Source organism: Oxyura jamaicensis, chromosome 7 (assembly GCF_011077185.1).
Source record: "Oxyura jamaicensis isolate SHBP4307 breed ruddy duck chromosome 7, BPBGC_Ojam_1.0, whole genome shotgun sequence".
Lineage (NCBI taxonomy): Eukaryota > Metazoa > Chordata > Aves > Anseriformes > Anatidae > Oxyura > Oxyura jamaicensis.
In genome coordinates this window covers 21,082,722-21,104,803 of record NC_048899.1, presented here as the reverse complement: position 1 = coordinate 21,104,803, position 22,082 = coordinate 21,082,722, and the positions used below count along the sequence as shown (strand labels likewise).

At 36.1% G+C, this 22,082-nt stretch overlaps 1 protein-coding gene across 11 annotated transcripts in view; it reads right to left on the bottom strand.

Annotated features, from left to right (window-relative positions):
* Positions 1 to 22,082, bottom strand: part of COBLL1 (cordon-bleu WH2 repeat protein like 1) — an 81,897-nt gene that overhangs the window by 4,604 nt on the left and 55,211 nt on the right. For all 11 annotated transcript variants that reach the window (XM_035331348.1, XM_035331347.1, XM_035331340.1 and 8 more), the window contains 7 exons: positions 21,620 to 21,717; positions 21,262 to 21,501; positions 12,709 to 12,850; positions 12,078 to 12,146; positions 6,554 to 6,812; positions 3,912 to 3,997; positions 1,551 to 3,172 (listed from right to left, as the gene is read on the bottom strand). In XM_035331348.1, coding sequence (XP_035187239.1) covers positions 1,551 to 3,172; positions 3,912 to 3,997; positions 6,554 to 6,812; positions 12,078 to 12,146; positions 12,709 to 12,850; positions 21,262 to 21,501; positions 21,620 to 21,717 — 2,516 coding nt within the window. The remainder of the gene's footprint in view (positions 1 to 1,550; positions 3,173 to 3,911; positions 3,998 to 6,553; positions 6,813 to 12,077; positions 12,147 to 12,708; positions 12,851 to 21,261; positions 21,502 to 21,619; positions 21,718 to 22,082) is intronic.

Genomic DNA, 22,082 nt, shown 5'->3' with positions numbered 1-22,082 from the left:
CTGTAAAGAGAGGAAGTGAGAGGAAAAACATAACAAGAGCTTTAATGTTAATAAATCACAACTAAGTCAACTCGCAAGAGGCTGCATCTCAAACTGGGCCACCATTGCAGCGTTTGCTTTGTTCAAGATTTCAGAAAGCAGCCATGTTTCCACTATAGCTTTTGGAAACTAATCTTCAATTTATCAGCAACAAAGAATTTCTAAGCTTCATAAATTTATTTTGGCTTATTAAAATGGTGAAGAAGTTCCTCCAAGATCAGAGAGTTTGAGACTCCACAAAGTGATAAGATATGTTAATAATATATTCCATAAGGAAAAGAAGGAAAAACACTACGATTTTATCTGAATTTCTATCTCGACTAAACTAGATGATACCTGAGCATTACATCTCATTGAGATCTGTTTTTGTTTTGCTTTGTTTTATTTCCCTGATGACTTGACAGGCTATTACTCCAAAAAGTCAGCACCTAAAATTTAGGCACATTAGACACCGTAGCATATTTAACCATTCTTTAACCATTGAAGTATCTAACAAAGATCATTTCCAAAGCATTTCCATATAAAACCATTTATCACCATCACATATGCTAGAATGACCATTTGTTTTACTAATGGTTTCCTCTGAGAATCTAAATTCAATGTATAATCCTTATCCAGAAGCTTTCCTGAGAAGTTCAACAATGCATTTTGAACCAAAAGCATAGATGGTGGCAAGCACTGCTGTATTCTGAAGCTACTGAGCAGAGATTAGCATCTAACTTCCATACCCGAAGAATGGTTATGATAACAGGAAGGCTGGAACAGTACAGCCTCTTGCCTGCTAAGCCCAGAATCCTGTAATACTGCAGATTTGTACAGAACATGCAAGGCAGCCAGCAGTCTTTAGGCTCATGTACACATCTCAGGATTTGTGGATACATCAAGCTGCCATTGTGCAGATGGAACTTATAGAAGACAAAGTACCTTTGCCAGAACAGCTTAAAACAGTTCTCTGAATGATGCCATATTTCCATCTATGCACTCGCAACATTAATACATTGCTGATTAATACATTTGCTGATTTTTTTTGGTTATTGTTAAAGTTTCTTACTTAAGGTAAGTAGTTACGTCAGCAAAATTTTACACCCTTGGTTCAAGTATGTTTCTGACATGATCACTTGAAGCAAAACTCATGCTACCCGAAATTAAGGAAACCAACATGCAGAACCATAAGGAACACGTCCTAAGTGTTCTGAACATAAAAACAGGTATACACAGTATAAGTGATTGTTTAATTTACTGTTCTTCAAAGTACAAGGGGTGCTAATTATGGCAAGAAATAATTATTTCCACTATTCTGAATGAGACTGCTTTCACTTTAGCATTCCTTTTTCCTTATATTTCATTATGATGCTGTGCTACTCCTATGTACCACAAGATGTTTACGCTGTATCAATACAGAACTTTCTGATAAGCAAGTAGTTTAGTGATTAGGCAGAGTAAGTCTCTGCTCTGCTGTAAATGAGATTGCAGAAATTCAACAATCAAGAAATATTAGAAATAAAGTCTACCTTATCCATTAGATTATTGTGTGACCCTCCAGATATGCTGTGTAAGGAAGGGTGTTTCACTTGAGGCAGAGAGGTAGCTGAGGAGAATTCAGCTGCAGAAGTGCCAGATGAGAGTTCAACAGGAAATTCCTCTCTAGGTGCCTGGCCAGTGATTGTACGTGTCTTGTTGAATGACTGTGACCTTCTGACTGCTGATGAGACAGCAAGAGCAAAAGGGGATGGCCTCGAACTGGAGTATGGCTTTGGAACTGCAAAAGTTCTTAGAGTTCTTAGGTTCAACGGTGCTGGCTGGCAGGGGGGAAAACTTGATGGTTTATTGCTTTTAACAGGAGAAGTGGAGGATTCAATTTTTTTCCCATCATCAACTTTTTCTTCTTCTGCTGGAGGAGAGGAACTACTTGTTTTGTGTAAAGAAAAAGAAGTTTCATCAGGTGATGAAATCCTTTTTTCTATCTCCATATTTTTAACTTCATTTGGAATGGAATTAGGAGCACTAACAGTACTTCTGGCAATTGCCGATGTCACATAATGACTTGAAACTCTTCGTTGCATCTGAAGAAAAAAAGAATTAGGCTTTGCTGTAGGACTTAATGCATTTGACTTGTCCTGAGTCTCGGAATAAGCATTTGTATTATCCACATTCAGCATCAGTGGGATAGGCTGCTTGGAAGGCTCTGTTTCTGTTCGATTGCTCTCAGTAGCAATCTTGGCTCCAGATGTCACCCCATGTTCAGACATGCTGTTCACTCTGTGCAGCAGATCACTTGCTGCTGCAGGTTTATTTTGCGAACAAGCTTGTAAATGACCCATGGTTTTTGGGAAATGAGGAATTTCGGCTTGCATTGTGAATTCTTTGGGGTCTTCGTGCTTTGGAGAGTTGTCAGAAGTAGTTACCTCTTGATCTTTACAATCTGATGCAACTTCTGACTCCCAGCTCTTCATTATTTCTAAGGATTTTGGAGGCACTATTTTATAAGTAGTCATTCCAATTTTTGGTATGTAATCTCTTGTAATTTCATTAGCAGGCTTAGGTTTAGGTTTCACGTCCTGTCTATAAAGAGGGTAACCTTTTATAGGAGAGCCATCTTGAGTTTTTGCAACTGTTTCTTGTGAAGCAACGTTACTACCATTTGGACAAGTGTGAATTTCATCTTTTAAGGGAACTACTTTTTCATGTGTAACTTCTTGTCTTTGAAGATTTTGTTCTGTTATAATTTCTTCATCTGTTTGTATTCCTTGCATCACTCGAGGAAGTGGGCTGTTTATACCTGTATTTTGTTGAGGAACTGGTCCTCTGAATGAGGATGATTCACAATCTTGAAGAACAATCGTTTCTTTTTGTGCAGTCCTTCCCAAATCACTAACTGACGGACCTGTCTGAATTGCAACATCCTGAGTTTTTACTGTGTCCAGGCTGGTTTGATTTGTTTTCTGATCTTGCTTTTTTGGAATCAGTTGAGTATAATCCCTCTGACTTACAGAGATGTCATTTTTAGATGCTTGGCAGTTTGATAGTCTGTCAACTTCAAGCTTGCTATTTTCTCTAAAATCTATTGCTTTAATTTCTGTCTGATGTTCTCTCCCATCTTCATCTGTTGGAAGGAGTTTTGTCTCACTGTAATCTTTAAGTTAAAGAGATTCCAGAAATTAATATAAATGCCCACTTATGATGGCCCACATCCAACACATTTAACTACAAGGACTGGCTCATCACTAATATTGATATTTTCCTTAACACTTTTAAAAGCTGGTTGAAGATATACTTATATTTGACTGATATTGCCAAATAATTGTATTCTTATTCAAGTATTCTTCCTTACTTAACGTGTAACTAAGTAAGGAATTTAACAGGCTTCTGTTCATACTGTCATGCATGACCTTTAAAAATCTATTGTAGATTGATTTTAAAAGTGCTAACAACTTTCAGCTGATCATATAGGTATCAGTGACCTGAGCTCAAAGTCTGTGCAGTATTAAGTTAGACCCGATTTTTATTTAGTTCCATCTTTGCAATGTCTGTTCTATGGCTTTAACACTAAAAATGTTAACTCTACCTTGTGTGTTTGTACAAGGGGACAATTGGAAAACACTAAAACCTCCTTCCGTCTCCTACCCACACTGCCCTACAACAGTGCGGTTTTGACTGCTGCTGGAGGAATAAAAAATAAAACAAAAAAACAACCTGCTGCCAATTTTCGTAACCTCATCTCAAAGAGGATAAACCAGAACTAGAGGAAGTATAAAGAAAATAATCCGATGGTAGCAATTTAAATATGATGGTATTAGGATTGCTTTCAAAGGAATAGAAGAGATTTCTTCAAACTTGTTTTGAAGTATTAAAAATGAGTGGGAACTACTCACCATGATTTTTATTTTGATCCAAAATTTTAAGCTTCCTGTCTTTCTCAAATGCAGCTTGCTCACTGCTTATCTTAGTCTGTAGTTCTCTGCAAAGCACAATACATTAAATATACTGGTATCATTCGTTTCAGTAAACAGAAGAAAAGATGCAAGAGAACTGGCAATATTCTCCAAACACAGATGGACAAAATAGAATCACTCTGCCAAACATTGGAGTACTCAACAGAATCGTTTATTTATTTATTTTAAATGAGAGGAAATGCTGCTATGATATTTCACCAAAATGACATGCAGCTTCACTCTCTTCTGTGTAACACGATCAGTTTTCCTTTCCCTTCTTCCTCTCCTTTTGTTTACTAATCCACTTTTAACAAGCCCCTTTCCAGTAACAACTCAACTTTAGTGAAGCCACTAAGGTAACACTTTATCTTTCATTTAACAATGTTCTTAGCATGAAGTCTTATGACACCCCCAATATTTAGAATCTGTCTTTAATTTTGTTTCCGACATAATATGCAGGAAGTCACATGAGACTTGAGTATGAGCATGCTCGCATGAGCATGAGTCATATGCAGTCGCTGACTGCATATGAACTGTGCAGTATAGGCTTTTCAAAACAATAATGAAAAACTTTGTTCCTTGCAAGAAATGTCTTGAGAACAACAAATAAATATGCATAAAACACGTTACTTGCATACTAAACATTTTGCCAATGCGTACAATATCTACCTCTGATCAGAGGCGACAAAAGAACTGCACAAATGCTGACAAAAACTCATCTCTTTTCAGGAAATATTAAGTATCTGACTTCAAAAGGCAAATGAAAAAGGCCAAAACAGTTTAAATTCCTCTTTTAAAATACTTCATTTTCTCTTTTAAAAATATTAGAACTTCAAACTTCTATCTCTGAGATACTTTTATTTTCTGTAGTACTGATATGGGCATTATGAAGATTCCATTTCATTTGCCACATCAAATGCATTAGTTATCAGGAACCACTGCTGTGAGCTGAAACATCTGTTTTGAGTAATTTAAAATAATAAATTCCTCAATAAGCATTCATCCTCATGTTGCCTGTACAGTCCAAAACATGCTGTAAGTGTCCAATAACCACTAAACAGAAGCATACACTCAAAATTTTTTTGGAAGAACATTAAAGCTGAGTCCTGCCCTCTGTACTCTTGCTTATCTCCATTCCCTTGAACACAGCTGAGGGGCTGAATGACAAGTACTTGCAACAGGCTGAACTGTTTAAAAACAAAAAGTCGCCAAATGTCATAGAGTATTACAGGAATCAGACCTTTTGACTGGAATACTATACATACTCCAGGTTTGATTAAAAACATCTTCAAAGTCACTAGATCTTATGTTAAATATGAATTAACATATTTCCAGAAACAATGTCAGAGAAACCGTACTCCTCATTTTCAACACTAATATTTCATGAACAGGATTTGCAAACTGAAGTTACAGCACAGTGCATACTACGTGATGCTCAACAGTATTATAGGCCACAAAAGGCCCATACAAGTTAGTTGCAGGATGGGAATGAGGAAATAGGAAATATCCCCTGGACAACTGGGCAAATTGGCACAGTAACTGAGGTCTTGATAACCTGCAAGAACTTAAAAATAATATTTGTCAGATCCACCACCTCAGTTCCTCACAGAGCAGACACACCCAAGCAATTTGTGCAGTATTTCTTAGGACAGAACATGAAAGATTTTTGCAAAGCCCCACTTGGCACTGAACTGACAAAAAGACCCCAGAAATACAAGTCAAAGATCTCTGTGTTACCTTCAAAGTTCTTGGCTACTATAGCATTCACACATTTTGGCCTCAGTACAGTAATTGAAACAGTTCTTTCAATTTAAATTGGAAACAGTAGCCAGTTCAGTTGCTCCAGGGAACAACAGAAATAGTGAATTACATTAACACAGTGGGACTTCTCTGGACAATCAACATTCATTTCAAGCAGGCACTAACTCATGTTGGGAACCTGCTGAGTCAGGTAGTTTAACAAACATGCTGAAGGGCAAAGTTACATCACCAGAAGGGAAAATGAGTGGTTAAGGAAAGTAATGTGTTAATTCTTGTTTGTCCTGAGAACAGACAGATCAAGACAGGTCAAGACAACTCGCTACCATATTAAGAAAACAAAATAAATTGTAGAGCAATAGGTAACAGATAAACAATAGAAGCATGCCTAGAAGAACTTAAAAGGCCAATATACCTGTTTTCCCCCGAAGTTGTAAGAATGATCTTGCAAATTCTCTTTAAATTAATCAAATCACATTTCCTGCCCCTCTTCTTCCCCACTTCCCCCCCAGCACACTGCAAGGCTCTAGTAATTATGTTGGAAACTTTAGAGATGGGTTCAGCTTTTCTGGGATCTGGATGTTTTAGTAGTAAGGAAAAGAGGGCTTAAAACAGAATACCCAACAGAACACTGTCATTTTTGTTGAAAGGCTTCATGAATTACTGTGTCCAGAAGAGTGCTACAATGAAAGCTAAGCATATTAAGCTCATTCCTCTCTCACAATTCTCTATTCTGTGCTCAACAATGAAACAGCACTCTAGATTTTATTTGCCTCCCCCATTCCCTCCCCAGTGCTCCTTTCTTTGTCACAAAGCGTACTTACTTGCCATCTGTGCTCATATTTTCTTGTTTTTCTTCCTTGAAGCTTTGTGAGTTGTCTACAGAAACAGTGCCAGGAACAAGAGCTGATGAAGCAGGATCATTTTTTTCAGTTTCCAGTTGTACCTCAGTAAAGCTGAAGGCTGCAGTAACCTCTCCTGTTCTGAGAGAGGTATCTGTACTTTCACTTTCCTCTCCCTGTTGCACACTTATCTCTTCCTTTTCATCAATTTCTTCCAGGCTGTATTCTGTGGCCCTTACACCTACACTCACAGAAAGAAAGGAAAGACACAAAAGAAAAAAACACCAACCCACAAATATCAGTTCCTGGTGTAGATACAAAGGGACTGTGAAGTCAGCCTAAGTAGTTTGAAGAAGGAAAATTGAGACTTTTCATAATTCAGGGGGTAAGGACTCATTCAGTTTTAATTTCACAGTATTTTCTAGTTCTTTTCAATTCTCTTTTTACATGAAAATATGCTTATCACTGTGCTACTGTCCATCTGTTGCTGCATCTGTAACTACTGCATAATGTTGTCTTTTGTTTAATCCAAGCACTGAATTAGTATAGATCAAAATATATTTAACAATGTCATAAGCCCAAATTTCATAGAGGTAGAGAGTTTATTTTCCCCAGAGTTATTACAATTTCCATTACCTCTCTAATGAGGCTTAGAGTAAATGATTCCATTAGATCAGAGTAAGTATGTTAGAGACCAAATCTCAGCTTAGTCCATGGTTTGAACAAAATTGGTCTCAAGTATAAAAATTTTCCCACAATCATCCCAAGGGTATTAAAAAATAGTTAGATGTGACTTGTGCACTACCCTGCGTTACAGTAGAAGTACACAAAAAATATTAAAAAATACACGTTAATCTACTAAAATAACAAAAATTTCAGCCAAAGCATAGTTAAAAAGGTTTAGTTACTGGTTTAGGACACATAAAAGCCAGTGTACCTACAGTTAGACTAATAAACCCACTTATTTTTCCAGAGGGACCGTCTCTGGCTTTACTTTCATGCTAGGAATCTTCAACAAGATGTTGATTCGCATATTTCAAATATTAGTAAGTGCACCAAACAATTTACCTCTTGGCTTTACAACTTGCATTCTACAGCACCAAGAAAATAATAATTCCATCTATATAGTAAAATATGGTGCCATGGAAAGTTACTGGAAACAGAGCCATACAAGCAGTGGACTATTAGGTACAGGCCTTGCAATTGGCCTTTTAGACTCTTCAGTAAAAGTTGTATCAGTAAATTTCAAAGTGTAAAACAACCCTACACAAAGGCAAAGAATGAAAAAAATACCACCTTGAAGTAAGCAGAAGTCTACACAAGTACTGTTACAGAAACATAGCAGAGAACTCTATGAGACTTGGAGACAGTCTCAATTCAGAATAGAAATTTTGCTTTTTCCAGTAGGGTCACTGGTATAGAGTTCAGTAATACAGTTGCAGAACAAATACAAAAGCTAAACATTTTACTATGTAATTCTAGTTAGTTTTTTATATTGCTCTCTAGTACTAATGCTTGGCAGTTGCAGATTCAGCAACATGATCAACACATGTCATAGTGCTGTATGCAGAGGTTATCTAGATGCCCACAGAAAAAGGAGCAAGACTGCAAAATGGTGCAGATGAACTCTTTCCATGTCACTTAAACATGTTCATACAAATATGTCATGCTGATATTGAAGAGATTCCTCAAGTAAGGTTCTTCTCTCCCCCCCACAAAATCTCCATTTCAGGTAAAATCATACAAGATGCCTAACACTTTGGAAAGGATTTTAGTGATCAAATGCTGGCAAACATCAAATCTGCTGAGACTACTGCATGACCTGTAACCAACTCTCAAGATCACATCATTTACACAGATGAGAATTACTATTCTTGAAAATGAGTGAACACTACTACAGTTGACAAGTGGCCTTGCAGTATCTCCATCCCACAGATGCCATGAGCCTGAGTCACCAAGAGCCAGAGGAATAAAGACTAAGATCTTCAGTCTAATACTCTGTGGAAACCTGAATTATACAACAAAGCACAGACAGGCCTTCTGATGAGACAAACAGAAACACTGCTATGTAGCTATGGCTTTGTGCTCAGTCACTGCAGTCATCTCTGTCACTTTTCCTCTGGAAAAATATAATGGGTAAGTTGTACACTAAGTTTCCATTCTTATACTGATGGGATGGAAAGTTAGCTTGGGTCGGTAGGAGACATTGCTGGCTTTCCTCCTACACAAAAGTCCATCCCTTCTGTGCTAGAAACGATTCCAAGCTTGGACTGGACTAACCTGAACTACAGATGTATGATTCCAAACAAACGAATCTCACACTTTGTAAACAGTGCTCTACTGTATTTATCATCAGAAGCCCAAACTTGCTTAGGGTTAGTGTCAACTTGTGGTTTTTAATCAGTGACTGTTACTACCAGACCTGGGCCACTAGTGCTACTGCAGAAAAAAAACATGAATGACTGATACATAAACAACATGTAGCAGCCATTCTTCATTTACATCACCCAGAGGAACAGTTCAGATCTTTTGACTTGTTTCCAAACCCTCCATGTAGACTTTTTGTATGCAACATGTCACTAGGAATTAATTAGGGCAACACCGGCTACATATTGCACCCTAATTGCCTATATACTCTGTATGTAAATACATACAGAATATAAACTACATTTTTGTCTGTGTATAATTTATCCTTCATGAACACCAGCCACTGAGTTTCAAATAGTCCTGAAAGAACGTTGTTAAAACCCACAGGGCAACCCTGTGAAGAAATGACTTATGACTGATTAACCAACTGCAAGTGTCCTTTGTGTCAGTAAGAATACTCTGCACAATGGACAACAGGCTGACACTGCTTTCTGAGCCTTTACGCTTGTAAATACCAAAGCCAAAAAGCCTGACTACATCATGTAAATCTGTCAGTATTTTTACTCTATCCTATACTCCTTAAAAAGGTTTTAGAGATTCTGTAACCAAGATGATGATATCAAGGGATTTATTTAATGGGAAGTTATTGAAAAGAAAAAAGCTACAGATTTTTAATCCACTTCACCCTTTCCCCTAGGAAAAAAAAAAAAAAAAAAAAAAAAAAAAAAAAAGACTGAGCATTAATTAAGCTTTGGGAAGGGGAACAAAAATCATAATTGAGGATAAATTGTTGTTTATGATCCCAAATGTTCAAATTAATTCTCTTTCAATGTTTATTCTAGTTGATGTATGCCTTCAAATCACTTTTGTCAAGGTACAGCCTGTTTTCATAATAGAAATGTTGCCTATTCAAAAGCATAGTTCCAATTAACATACATGTTATGTACTAGCTATGAACTACTAAGACACCAAATATTTATTGAATGCTTGTAATGGTTCATTATAAGGCAGAAAGTAGCACTATATTCACAGCTTAAAAATTTACTTACTTATTTGCTAAAGGAGCAATGCATAACAGAACTGCCAATCACAGCTGATCAAAAACTCTATGCTTCTAGAAGCCTGACACTCAAAGCAGTATTAATCCAAATGGAAGGAACTACATTAACATGTAATGTTAAAAATTATGTCCAATTAAACAATTACATACATACTGAAATATTTTACCTTATCTATATAAAACGGTGACCAAGTTTGATGCATAGTTTTCAGACTAGGAATAAGACAAGTATAGTGAAATTGATTTTGCTGCCAGTGAATACCAGCTCTCAAAGCATTATAGACTTTGCTAAGAGGACTCTTTATAAACAGGCCTCTGGATGGTTTCAGAGATGCCACCAGAGAGCAGCAGCATCCCAGGGGTGGGGGAGGCACAACGGGACAGGACAATGAGTCTGTGTTATGTGACATCTCTCTACATTGAAAAATAACACATTGCATGACATGGTCAACAAAGGACATTGCAAGAATGCAAGACATCAGAATCAGAACTACAGAATGAAAACTGTCATTAACTATGGAGGTAAATCCCAGTGCTCAACATAGACTTCTAAACCCAGTGAGGATGATTTTTTTTTTTCTATTTCTTTCCATTACAGATTAAAATATTTAATCACAAAAATTAAATACCTCAAGCAGAGGTTACGAAATCTATGGAAAAGTGAATGAGATATTTCTATGAAGCTCAGCCGTTTATCTAATGCAATTCTCAAGACATTACAGTGATGGGAGATGCAGAAATTCTATCAATCTATAATCTTAAGGTAGAAACAAGCTCAAGAAAGCAAAAAACAATTAAATCATAGCATGGTAACTTTGCTTTTCATCTTAGACCTATCACATGGAAAAGAACACAGTTTTCAAGACAGAAAATTAAGCACTAATAAATATCATTAAGAATGATTCATTTAAAATTAGAAGTGACTACCCTTCTTCATCTGCTACAACAACTAGGAAAAGTTAACGTCCTCATCATTATCTTGAACATCAGACTGCACAATGTAGGTTAATACTTCCTATTTATTAAGAATATTTTATTCTTCCTAAGACTTTTCTCACTATTGTTTCTATTAAACATCTTTTCTGGCAATTTACATAAGTTGCCCTACACACAAATTGAGACCGAATCTACTTATTACAGGTCTTTGTTGCTTTTACCATTCCAACCAATTTGACTGGCACCTCCAATTAACTACCTGGAAAACTAATGCTTTAGAGTTTCTGTCAACTAGCAGAGTAACTGTGTGTTTAGCCTCATACACTGCTCATGACATTCCACGTGCTTAGTGTTTAAGCTTTTCATCCTTAGTGAAATACACTGAGGAGTGATTTTTCCAGACTACACTGGTATTGATTATTCTAAAGGCTTTTGCAAATTTTAAGACTCCTAGATGTATCTTGTATCTGAACCCTACAGTCACTTACCGATAGCAGTACTTAACAGTACAAACAGGAGAACTTTAAGACTTTAAAATAAGTAGTGTTCAGCAGCTATAGAACTGTATTTTATTTTAAACAGCTATACATTTATATATCACATTTTTTCTGTAGCACTCAATGTCGCTTAAATTATAATCAATATTCATGCATACAATTTATGTTTATATTTACAACATATGTTTCAAAGGCTGTTCAGATGCAACCACACACAGATTTGCTGCTACCCCTAGGTTATGCAAGTCAAGGGCAGCACAGAAGTGGGTTCTTAAAACAAGACTGGGCTTTGGCTTTTGAAAGGTCTCTTATAAGACATACACAAATGACTGAAGTTCTAGCTTGTTCTTGCCTCCTCTCATTATGGGGAAAAGAGGGAAAACAGGGATATTGTTTAGTTTCTTAAAATGTGAAGCACAGAAACCAATAGAAAGTATACTGTATGTGTTTCTGTAGACAGTGAAGATAAAACATCTGTATTTTAGAAAGCTTTATTTGTACATCAATGGAAAAGGTAATTGATTTAAGTCACTACAATCAGTCCTATACTTTAGACATATCTACAGTGTAATAATTTATTACTATGACTTTATGGCAGTTTACTATGAAGCAGATTTTACCAATGTATTTGGAAAAAAAAACCAACCTGTTTCAGACAACATTTCAGTGACACTTTCTTCCGCTTTAGTAGGGGTTGATTCTGTTGACTCTGTTACTGCAAAAAGTCAAGTAATAAGTTTTTTGTTGTTGTTTTTTTTGTTTGTTTGTTTGTTTTGTGAGAAGTATTACTTATCAATTTCTACACCAGTGAAAGACCCAGATAAAATGTTGTGATCTGACTGACCGGTGAGTTCCTCAAGAAATATACCTTCTCTTAAGCAACCACTGCTTGTCACATTTCTCAGATATTTTTAATATCAACTGTTAGGTATTTTTCAACCTGAGAGAACTGAGTTTTTGATCAGAGGAATTATAAAATAATTACATAAATTCTTCTCTCTACATTCCTCTTCTCATTCTGTATCCTATGAATCCCCCTCTAATTATAACTACCTTTATATTATTTTTTATTTCCTGATCTTCACGCCCTAAAACTTGCTTTTTCACACAACATGAGCCAACCTCAAAGTAGCATTACCAATCCCTATAATCTGAAGATGTTTGGCATACACAATTTTTACTTAAAGTCCTTATCTCATAGGGTGGTATTTCTTTCATGTTTAGCCAAATCGCCATATTTTCTGTTGCCTCCCAATTAAAGAGTATAAAACGATTACCAGTCTCATTACTGCTTTCACTTTGATCTTCTGGTGTTCTAGAGGGTGGTGAGGGTGCTTTGCGCTTCATCCTCCGTAAAGAGTTCACAGAAGCTGTGTCACTGAGTGGCAGAGAGCCTTTTCTTACTAATCCTGGAGGAACCTAAGGAGGGAGACAGGGCAGGAAAAAGATTATTAGCAATTAAAGCCAACAAAATAGCTCTAGTAATTATTCTCTGAAAGTATATATAATATATATTTGGGCAGGAGAGAGTGTCTACCTATTACCAAATGTATTATGTTTCTCATCTTAATTCTTACAATTAAAAAATATGTAGACTTTCTAGAGTAATTGAATATATTCACAAAGGTTCAAGACACAGCAGTAAATCGGTTGTTATATGTAGTAACAGAGAATTTGTATTCTTTATGCCCTAAGGCCATTCTACAAAACCTAAATAAATCTTCTCTAAAAGTAGCTAAAATCATTGTGGAAAAAAGCTTCAGCTACAGGCAACTGAAATGACATGACACGTTTCCTGCAACAACATTCCTAATTGGATTGCATATGTAATGATTAGGATTTTGCTTCTCTACTCAAAATACTTGGATTTTTATAGAAATTCTTCTAATGCCATCTTTCAAAATTTATATTGGAAAGGACAACTGTCTTACAATAGCTATTCATATTTAATTGTAATAAATTGTAACAACAATAATTCTAATACCCACTGATGCTAAATTGCAATAATGCTCTCATATTATTGTAGTAGAAGAATTGTTTCCTTAATTCACAAATAATCAAAAGCATTAAAAAAAATGGACACAGGTTACCTTACAGAACACCAGATGAAGACAGTGCATATGATATCGCAGCCCAATTGCATTTTAAATTGTTTAAAATATATATATATTCCAACTCCAAAAGACAGCAGCTATAAAATTGCCTGCTGCTCTTAACTGCAGTTTGCCTTATGCTGAAGAAACCTTGAATTTCAAAATCTACTTGAATGATGACATTTAGGACCCTAGCAGTAAAGCGTATTTTGGCATTGGACACAGCTACCTTTTCTGTAGTAATTATGATCTAGTCTACTCAACAATATAATAGAATCCAGCAACGATGTTCATTGCTTGCTAGAAGGATCCACACAAGAAATGGATGTGGGGATGTAGGGAGAATTTTAGTGCTTTAATTAACTAGCTCACTTCACAAAGCAGACCATCAAGTAACAGAGGTGACATAAATATACCTACAATTCTCTGTTTCACTGATGTTCCTTTCAAAAACATCACTGACAACAGAACTGTTGACCATGCTAATAGCCAGGGAATAAAATATTTCTCTATCAGGCTACCACTGAAAAAGAAATATACATCTTACAGCAAGGAGGGTATTAAAAACAAAAAGCTAGAGTACTTGGTTCTATGTAATCAAAACTATCAAGAAAATTACTCACAAGAGAAAAGATATTGGCACAAGTTGTCTGTGAAGCAGTGTTTGGCAGCACCTGTTAGATCTCAGCAGAATATCTTAATGAATGACCAGGGATAGAGAAAAGGATCCCCTGAGCTACCCTGGGGATAGTCGGTCATCTGTTATGTTACATCCCACCTCAGAGTCAGGTGTGACAGATCCCTTAAATACTCTGCTTGTACTGCAAGGAGCAGCAACGTCCAAAACGTTCACACAACTCCTCTACCAGTGATTTTAATGCCAAAGCAAGTAACTCACACCTTTTACAGGAAAGGGGGGCTCTGTGTTTTAAGGAGGAAAACAAAGCACAAGGTGAAATGTTCTTACAAATAGCAGAGGATATGGACATAGCACTCCACTCCTAATTAAAAATACTTGCATGCTTGAATACTTTTTAACAAGTCAGATCCTGGATTAAAACTTCACACAACAAAAACACTTTACACATTAATAGTTTCTCATTCACAGTTCCCAAACAGTTTTGAAATAAAGTGAATTAATAGTATTCAGCATCTGAATTTTTGCAGGATGGAATGTCAAATAAAATATTACTTCCACAGATTAGGTTGTTTTTTGTTTTGTTTTTTTTTAAAAATCATTAAATCATCTTCCTTCTTGCTGCTGGGCAGCTCCATTTTTCTCCTTTTCATTCTGCAGAGACACTGCTTCTCTGTTCAAAGGCCTGCATCCTCATCTGCTTTGCACAGACTCCCTCAGCTGACTTGGCTGGCACAGAGTTCTGCGCATACTCGCTCAGCTAAACAGATGTCACCAGAGTTCCCTCCTGCACTGGCGGGGCCGCCCCCGGGGGAATTTTCTCAGCGTAAGAGCACAAATGCTACTAGAAGACTTTTATAAGCCTTTCTACTGCCCTTTGCATCTAAAGAAACAAACGATTTGCAGAGAGATTTCGAGAAAGTACTAAATGTTCCAGTTAAGGTTCAAGTGTTGAACAGATTTTCTCAGGAATTATTCAACATATGAATATTAAGAGCTTTCAAATCCTAACAAAGGCTGTAATGTGAAAATAGTACTTCAAACAGATGGAAAAAAAATTAAAATAATGTTATTAAGACATATCTGACAAAGTTTTGGAATATACATCTGGGCGTTCGTGTGTCATACCAACTGCCAATGATAACCAGTGCTTTATCAGTTGCACTTAAATTAAAATTAATGTTAGAATCCCTGAAATTATTAACTGTGCTTGTTCAGAAACAAGAGCGAACACATTTGTTGTAACTTCCACAACATGTGTGCAAGTTCCACTTTTCACACTGTAATCCTTCCCCATCCTGGAACAAGCAAGTGGGGACACAGATTTTTAGCCTCAGATGCATACAGACAGATTCCTACAGCACCAAATCCCACACCAGCCCAAGCTGACAGTTACAGGGACTGGTGATTCCCAAGTTCCAGCCTCTGTAACATGGTAGTGGACCCTTCTAAACATTTCAAAACAGCATAAGATAGTTAATTAAGCCACAGCAATTCGGCAGATGGAATGGAAGAAAAAAGCCATTTGGGAAAGAATGTAGTGGAGCATTTCAGTGTGCATACTTCAAAAAAAGGGTCACTATATACATATTTTCATATCACCAATACCTCTTTTGCTCCACAGATAACTAAGTTTAACGGAGGCTCTGCAGTGAAACGGGATAACAAAGCATGTTGCTAACCATACTGCTGTTAGTGTTTGTTTTCTCCCTTCATGCAAGCATACAATTTTAACAGGGGAAAACAAACAAACTCACCCAGAAAAAAAAAAAAAAAAAAAAAAAAAAAAAAAAAAAACATATATTTGCTCTTACAATTATTACTCCACAAAATTTCTGTTACATGACTTAAGCTTCCCAAAATACTTCAACCTAGCCGAAGTACTATGGAGAAACCAATGTACCTCTGACTATTCAGAAAAAAAGGACATACAGAAAATATTGAGAAAAATTCAGCTGATAGCATTCTGTCCCAAAACTCAATACCACTATTCTTTCCTACAATTTTTCTAAATCATGTACAACTTCTCTAAATTGTTTACTTGCCAGTACAAGAAATAGGAAAAAAAGTGAAGAAGGTTATACAACTGGTATATTGGAAAAGATGATGCATGTAGTGTCCACCATAAATTCTGAATTATATCAGAATGGCATCAAATGATCTTCATGCAAACTTCAGTGAGAGCCAACAGGCAGTGCTGAGCATTTCATCTCACGGGTAATGCTGGCTTTATTCAAGACCCCTCCCCAGGTTCACCACGGTGCTCACTGTACCATTGCCTGACTTCTCCTTCAAAGAGCTATCAAGCTTCAGGCAACTGAGCCTCTGGTGTAACTTCTGAAATATGGAACTCATCCTTCTCAGCAATCTTCCAAGTTGATCCATGACAGTGACTAATACATCTTTTCAGAAACACTTTATGGTTTAGTTGCTTCCTAACCCTCCTATTTTCTTCCATCTTCTCTTGCTTTTCTAAGGGGTAGACTAGAAATTTCAATTTATTTGGGAGTTATGGTTGAGTAAATAAAAGCAAGCTGTATTTCTACACTTGAGAAGTTCAATCTATCATTTTAAACTGTAGATGTTTTGACTAAAAATCTCTATTTAATTGTTTCCACCGAAGCACAGTTTACTTACACTTCTTTACAAAAACTGAAAACAGTGTATGGAGACAAACATTCATGAAGAAAAGATATGAAGGTATCAGTCTAGTTTTTATAAATAAAGCATTCAGAAGAACAATGGCAGTGGCATTTTGGATATAATCAAATGTTTTTCTTTTAAAGAAACATTATTACTGGAAAACTGCATCTACTTTTATGAAAACTGAGGATACATACTGCATTATACATTACCACTTTCCAAAAACCCTTGAGAGTCCTCTCTACTTTCAAGTGTTTTTAAACTTGCTAGCTCTAAATGCACTTCTGGCAAGAGCCATCTTGCCCAAAATTAGAACTAACAAATAATGAGGGATTTTCCAACTGATTTAATATAGAAGTTTACTGGACAAACACAGTATTTAAACTGTACTAGTCATCTTCTGCATCTTTCAAAGAATAAATAAATCATGCAAAAAAAAACTTGTCAAAGCCACACCCTCACAGCCATCATACTAATTTCTCACCTAAAAATAGGAACTTCAAAACCTAATTCCATAATCATTCTGAAATTAAGACAAAAATAATCCAACTCTCATACCAGAATGTAACTGTTCATATAAAGAGAAAGCAGTTTCTTTCTTAAGGGAAGGGATGAAGCTGTAGGAGGTAAACGTTAAAACCCTTTTTCATATTGTGAGAAATTGGACTACAATACACTGAGTTTGAAGAAAGACAACAGTGAGAAAACTGTTCCCTTAAAGTTGGCTTGTTTCACTGCTGTCTGATGTTACTACTTTGGCATGTTTCTGTCAAAACCATGCAAACAGTTTATCCAGGCAAAATTGACATTTCACTTTGTCTTCCTTGTGGATATTATAAAAAGAGTTTTGTCTATAATAAGGCACACGCAGAAAGGTCATCCTGGTCCAGAGAAGAACTGAAGTATGTATCCAGTTTGCCAAATAAACTGAAGGCTTCAGAATTAAGGCATTCTTAAAAGCAATACGATTTGCAATTAAATGCTTTGAGTAATACAGAAGCAGATAAAAAGTAACCCCTTAAAAAATTATATTCTAAGTTCTGAAAATTCATATAATGGGACACTTTAAAACTCCCATGTAATGCAACAGTAAAACTCCCAGACACATTAAAGAGCCTAGCAAACACACCAGTCAGCCTAAAGAGCAACCTGAACCACTTTAAATTACAGCAGCAAGACGCACATTGTCAACAATGGGGAATAGAAGACAGCAAATTTCTGTATTATTTACAGTGAAATAATTGTAATCTAGTGTGACCATTATACTTGCTGCATTACTGAGAAATTAATTGGACTAAAATGGTATTATTTGGTCACTTAGGCTTGAGAAACTATCGATGCACATGCTATAGCTGAAAAATGCTGTGCAACCATCAAAACTGACTTTATTCTCCAAAGTTTTCATGTCTCATTTCAAATTCTGTATTTAGGATATAAATTCATGGACTAAAGACTAATTCTTACCATGCAGTTAAATAGTGCTCAATCTCATTTATAAAGTTGCAAATCCTACAGATGACATTTTATTTAAATAAAACAATTTTACATTGTCCCTCACCTAACACTTTACGCTTTTAAGGGGACTGTCCTTTATTTTACAGTTAAATAAAACCAGAAGCTAGGTTCCTTTTAGGTTCCTTTTTGTTTATTTTAGAAACTTCAGTGGAAGCTACGAGAAACAAGCTTCCAAACCTTCCTCTTGCCAATATTACTCAGGTAGCACTCAATCTCACAGCCGAACAAGTATCTTTTAGTGGGTTATGTTAGTCAGGTAGGCCTATCACATTTTTTCTGTTCTCCCCGTTATGTACACATGGCTTTGAAAATCAAGACTCTCATTCACCCATGTGAAACAGAAAAGTCTAGGTGGGATAGGACCTCTGGACATCATTCAGTCCAACCCTCTGTTGAAAGCAGGGTCTTAGATTAGATTATTGTAGGAGCCTGCCAAGGCATGTCTTCATTATTTCCAGTAAGGGACCTATCACTTCTCTGAAAAACCTATTCCAACATTAAATTGTTTTCACAATGGAGAATTTTCTTCTTATACCTGAATGGAACTTCCTCTTAAGCAACTAATGCCTGTAAGGCCCTCATCCTGTCACCAAGCAAGAGAATACCTGTACATTCCCTATAATACCTTCTGAGCATCAGAACAGTGCGATTAGATCCTATCTAATTCCAGACGGTTGCGATCTCCCTGAATGGTGGTTCTTCCGGCATACCTACCTCTCTCCTCCCAGTTTGGTGTCAACTGCAAGTTTGTTGAGGGTGCATTTAACTGCATCATCTGGGTTGTTTATAATTATATTTAACAGTATTAGACATACTATGAACTCCTCAGCAGCCGCACCACACCTGGTTAATGGCTGAACCATTAACCATTTGAAGTGTTTAGTAGGTTTTCATCCTATCTTGAGTTTCTTCTGTCTAATCCATACCTTACTGATTTGTTAAAAATAAAAATAAAAAAAACATAAGTGTTGCTGACAACCATGTCGAAGTGGAGATAAGTCACTTGACCTTGTACTTGAGCTTACTACTAACATACAAGCCTTCGTGTTATTCTTGAAACTTCTTGTCACTCCAAGCTCCAGGCTTGCCTTTATGTTCCTGTCTACATCTAGGTATGTCCAATAAGATCTTCTGCATTGCTCTTTAGGAATTGTTCTGTCCCCTTTCCATCCCTCACATTTTAGCAATTGAACTCTATCAGCAGCTCTCTGTTTAACCAGGATGGTTTATTTTTATGCCTACTCTTTTTTCCACATAGGAGAATGGACGTATTTGTGCTGCAGGGAGGCTGTCTCTGAAAATCTCTCAGCATTCCTCCAGAGCAGCTTTGCCCTCCAAGGAAGTCTCCCATTGGATCTTCCTGATCAAGTTAAGCAATATGTACTATTGCAGTCCAAATTAATTCGCTAAATGATATTTAATGGAAAACATATTAAAAAGACATAATATTTTACACGAATTAACCCAAATCAAAGTGCGCAGCAAATACTAACTCACATTTAGGTCCCAAGCTCTACATTATCTAATAAACTACTGTGCAATCAAATCCGAACTAAACAGGAATAATCTCAAAAAAAAAAAAAAAAAAAAACATGCCAAAAGCTTCAAAGCTCTAAAAAAAAAAAAGTAGTATAAAAAAAAGTAGTATAAAATTGATTAAAGTTAAATTCTGTGTATTTTTTCTATGTGGACTTCTGTCCTTTTTTCAAGAGTTATTCAACTTCAGTCAAATCACTTTAGATGAATAAGAAATATCAGTATAAAATAATAAAACTAAGCAATTTTGTTGAATGACAGATCCTAGCCCAGCAGTCATACATTACTGTTAAATGATTAATATCCTATTATGTCTAAAGTATGTTGACATTAATAAATTATTTTCCAAAAAAATGAATTCAATTAAAAGACAAACATGATGAGGTAAAAAAAGAATGATTTCTTTTTTTCTCCAAAGTTCCTTTTATTAAAATACAGAAAGAAACCTTTGTCTCCGAAAAATAAAGCTTTTCAGCAGGACACAACATACAAATTCAGAACTTCTGTTAAACAGTGCTCTCTTGTGGTTCTGTGCATCAATGAAAGAGCAAATCAACATATAAAGATATAGGCAGTCACAGTTTGAAATTTCTCATCTCTAGATCTAACACAGAATTAATCCCTCAGCCTGGAATTTCATTTAGTTCTGCATTTTATCTTTTTAGCATGCCAATAACCTCATTTATTGAGGACTACCTTTAAATTCTCAATTCAAATCAAAATATCATTTTTTTAAAGAAGCTTCTATTTGTAATGACAATTTTAACCTCGATCTTTATTTGGAATTCACAATTGAAAATATTGGAACTACCTTGCACAATGCATCAACTCTTTTCCCAAATTCTGATGGCAGAATTTCTGCAGTGCACTGTGCATATGGGTAACTTAAATATGTATCCAGCACCTCAAAGCTTCAATCAAGTACATCCCTGTTTCATTAAACTAAAACTTCACTTTAACTTGCTGGAAGCACAAGAATTTTAAGATTCTTTTCCAGGATTTCCTCTTTTTCTAGTAATGTAATAAACTACTCGTATATAACTGAAACATGAAAAGTGACACATAAAACTAAAACATCAATTACGAGACACAGTAAAGTAAGGCAATGTTCCAACATTTAAATATGTAAAGGCTATTCATCCAAAAGACCAAAAAGATCCTCACAACTTGCATAAGAAGTTGGTTTTCCATTTCCAAAATACAGCAGCTACATCACGTACATGACAAAGACTAGAAGAAATGCATCTTCCAATTTCTGTAGTTATTTTCAAACTCAATTTTTTAAAAGCAAGAACTGCACTTTTATTTACCATTCATATATCTGCTGAGGCCTAAAGTAACAAGGCTATCAAGGTTACTCTCTCAAAACTTCTTGCTTTAAAAGAAGTGAAGCAAATGTAACTAACCTGTTCATTCCTATCAAGGCTGTTAGATTTCACAGTATCAGATGCTGGTCTGGCTTGGGCTTGTGCAAGTTCCTGGGGGGCACTCTGAGAATTTGGCATAGGTGGTAAAGGAGCTCTTCGCTTCTTTGGCATTTCAGATGGCAAAGTGCTTGAGTCATACTGCTTGCTAACAGTGTTGGATCTTGTGATAAATGTTGGCCTTGGCTTGCTCATTAATGGAGTTGCTGGGGCACTGGCAGCCTTGGGATCCAGGGGGAAGACAAAAATAAGTTACACTTTCCAGAAAACAATCAACAGTAATGACAGCTCAATGTGAATAAGTTTATAGAAGATTTGCTTATATCAAGTTACATCTTACTTGTTCTCTTTTTTTCTTGCTTCGCTGAAAGAAGCTGAAAAACCCTTTGTTTTCTTTCTCTTTTAGAACATCTGAGTTTTCAGACATTTGGTAGGCATCTAAAATAGGAAACAATAGTTCTAGATGTTATTTATTGCACAGATTATTTCTCCCATATCCTTACTTTTTCCACTGTCTGTCATAAGCCTTCTGGAAGGATATACAAAGCACACCATAAATCGCTTACATTAATAGTTTTTTCTAAAAGCTGTAAAATAAACAGGTTTCCAACCATCAGTGTTCGTCCCCTCTTTCTCAGAGCTCAGAATAGCTGAGTTTCAGCTGCTATTAATACCCCCAGCACTTAACCCAGCCCATCCCACTTGTCATATGTTACAGTTCATATGACAAAGGCCATAGCAGGGAACAGAGCATTGGTCTGAAGAGACTTCTTCAGTTCACAATTCCCAACAGCTTAAATACA